The 2,804-nt window shown below is 57.1% G+C and overlaps 3 protein-coding genes across 3 annotated transcripts; 1 reads left to right on the top strand and 2 right to left on the bottom strand.

The window, feature by feature from the left end:
* Positions 1 to 38: 38 nt before the first annotated feature.
* Positions 39 to 193, bottom strand: SPRG_18057 (hypothetical protein; the record flags this gene model as incomplete). Its single annotated transcript, XM_012357484.1, has 1 exon — positions 39 to 193. A coding segment is annotated over one exon (155 nt), but the record flags the coding sequence as incomplete, so codon positions are not given.
* Positions 194 to 1,210: 1,017 nt separating this feature from the next.
* On the top strand, positions 1,211 to 1,841 carry SPRG_18056 (hypothetical protein; the record flags this gene model as incomplete). Its single annotated transcript, XM_012357483.1, has 4 exons — positions 1,211 to 1,342; positions 1,390 to 1,547; positions 1,593 to 1,659; positions 1,707 to 1,841. The coding sequence occupies 4 exons, from the start codon at positions 1,211 to 1,213 to the stop codon at positions 1,839 to 1,841; spliced, it is 492 nt and encodes a 163-aa protein (XP_012212873.1).
* SPRG_18055 (hypothetical protein) lies at positions 1,799 to 2,787 on the bottom strand (the record flags this gene model as incomplete). Its single annotated transcript, XM_012357482.1, has 4 exons — positions 1,799 to 2,123; positions 2,179 to 2,571; positions 2,627 to 2,688; positions 2,733 to 2,787. 4 exons carry the CDS (start codon positions 2,785 to 2,787, stop codon positions 1,866 to 1,868), a joined length of 768 nt encoding a protein of 255 aa, XP_012212872.1. The 3' UTR covers positions 1,799 to 1,865.
* Between the last annotated feature and the right edge of the window lie 17 nt (positions 2,788 to 2,804).

Raw genomic sequence — 2,804 nt, 5'->3', positions numbered from 1 at the left:
ACGAGCCGTAGTGCAGAAATTCCTGCGGGCCCGGGCACATGCCGACGCGGGACGGGTCGTCGCCCGAGCACGGCGACGGGCCATGGACCGTAAAGACACGGTCGACACCGTTGACGCTGACGGTGACGTCCGAGGCGGCGGCGAGCGCGGCGGCCCCGAGGAAGGCGAGGGCGGTAGACTTGATCGTCATCATCGTTTCAGTCGTAAGTACTAGTACAAGTGTACGTAGTCAGGCGTGAATTCGCAACTGAGCGCTTGTTACTGCCACGGCGCAGCCCATTACAGCCGCGAATCTGCATAGTCTCTACCCACGTGGGTTTTGCGTCTACACGGTATTGAAATGCGCACGCACGCATACAAACCGTAAGATCGAATAAAATGTTTCACATTAAAAACGACCCACTCTCCGTGATACACAAGTCCAATCTCTTGGCCACTACAACAACAAGAAGAGGGCAGGGCGATGGAAGGCTGGGAGGACGCTGCTGCGACTGGAGAACGACGACGCAGAAAGTACTACTCCTACGGCTACGGGTGCGACTCGATCGACGACCGCGACGGCTATAGCAACGTGGTTAAAGAGACTGCGACCACCCAACCGGTTGAAGAAACCAGCGCCGACCAAATGGCGGGCGGCTCCAGAGAGCGCACCACAGAGTCGGTGGAAAGCGCTGGTCGGCGCGCGTCGAGTGTCCAACGTTAGTGAGAGCAGAGAGGGCCATTGTATTGGTCGGATCGTAAAAATGAGGTCTGCTTGACCGATCGCTCCTATCGTGCGATATATACATGTCCACCGAATGCGATGGGACGCAACAACCTCTGTACTACAGTCGTTCAGAGACGTCTCTCTTGGCCCTGTGGTTGATGGGGCCACATACAAAGCCCGAGGTGGAGGCTAGCAGCGGCAGACGAGCGTCGTGTCGAATCTAGCACCAAAGCTTCACCTTGCTCGCCCCTCGTGCGGCAGCTCGTTACGGACGCGCACCCTGTCCTTCTGTAGTGGTAGTGTCTAGCAGTGCCTGGTCCTAGTAGCGAGTGTCTGCATTGCTGCAACGATGGACGCTGGTCTAAAGTCGATCTTAGATCGTGTGCTAACGGTGCTGCCAGCTGCTACTGCCACGTTTGTTCACCGTGTGGGTGCCTAAACTGATCAAATCAGGGACTAAATTCGGATTTTCAGGTTCAATTCGGACATGTCCGAAAGCGAGCGATGGCGTACTTGCTGGAGGCGCTCGCGACCAAGGCCGCAATCGACGATGCGATCCGCGGGACGAAGGACAAGGTGCTGGTCCTGCGCTTTGGCCGCAGCAGCGACGCCGTCTGCCTCCAGATGGACGACATAGTACGCCGTCTCGACGCGGCGACATGGGCTCACCTGCCATCGCGTAGCTCGCCCGCTGCGAGGTCGAGCTCTCCAAGATGGCGCAAGTGTTTACGGTCGACACGGACAATGTCGACGTCGAGATCTACTGCCAGTACTTTGACGTGAGCTTGATTCCGTCGACCATCTTCTTCTTCAATGGCCAGCACATGAAGGTCGACTTTGGGTATGCGGTCAATTCTTGTGCTCGCCATCATCATGGATGCTACAGCACGCCCGATAACACCAAGTTTGTCGGCGCCTTCTACACCAAGCAAGACTGCATCGACTTGGTCGAGGTAGGCATCCTCCCATTCGTATCTCCATCGCTCATCATTTTGATGAGGTCATTTTTCGCGGGGCGATGCACGGCAAGTACATTGTCCTCTCGCCAATCCCCCACGAGCGCATTCCACAGTACACTATATATGTGACACGTCTGGCGTACGGTATATGTATCATGGTCAATCTGTCATTGTAGGTACGAACTCTTGTACAAGGATTTTTAATGTTGTACTGCACGCAGCTCGCGACTGAACTCTTCAAACGTCTTGGACGGCAGCGGCTGGATCCGGTCTTTCGACGGCGATGCAAGGTCCGGTTTTTGGTTGCGCAGCGCCTTGTACGCCTTGTCCTTCTGGACGGCGCCGCGCCACGCTTGCTCGACGCGTGTCGGTTTCTGGGTCGTCGTTGCCCGTGCGTGGTGACGTGGCGCGACGACGTGGTCGCTCGCATGAAATTGGGCATATTGAGACACTTTGACCTAGTCGTCGTTGTGTACAAGTCGACGAGGAAAGCTGGTGCTAGCTCACGAGTACCTTGGCTTCGGCGTCGTCTGGCGCCAAGCGCTGGGCCGCGACGTAGTCTTGATACGCCAGCTGGCTCTGGTCCATGTACCGGAAGCAGTCGCCGCGCCGAATGAAGAACGCGGGCACCCTGTGGTTGTATCGGATCGCCGACGAAAACTCGACCTCGGCCTTATCAAACGCGGCGCGGTTGAAGAGCTCGAGCCCAAATTGGTAGCGGATCATTGCAATGCGTGTGTGGATCTCCGTGTCCGTCGGCTGGAGCTCCCGCGCCGTGTTGTAGTCGGCGAGCGCCGCTTGGAGCTTCCCGAGTGCGCGGTAGCAGTCGCCGCGGTTGACGTGATACCGGTAGTCGATCGTCGTGCCTTCAAAGCGAGACGACGTTATCGTCTCGGACGCGATCGCCTGTGCAACAATATATGATGTACAACTTGTCATCCTTCGCGCCGACCGAGTGTACCTGGTTCATGGCTGTGAGACCTGCTTCGAACTCGCCGGCCTGGATGTGCATGACCGCCATGTCTTGGCATCAAATGAGAGAGGATCCAACAGACTATGTAGCGTACCGTTGAGAATGAGGTTGCGCTGCCGGCTAATCTCGGGGTGCTCCTCCGCTCGCATGTGTTGGTCCAGCTCGT

This window comes from Saprolegnia parasitica (assembly GCF_000151545.1).
Source record: "Saprolegnia parasitica CBS 223.65 unplaced genomic scaffold supercont2.946, whole genome shotgun sequence".
Classification (NCBI taxonomy): domain Eukaryota; phylum Oomycota; class Saprolegniomycetes; order Saprolegniales; family Saprolegniaceae; genus Saprolegnia; species Saprolegnia parasitica.
The sequence above is the reverse complement of the archived record's forward strand: the minus strand, read 5'-3'. Positions and strand labels throughout refer to the sequence as shown.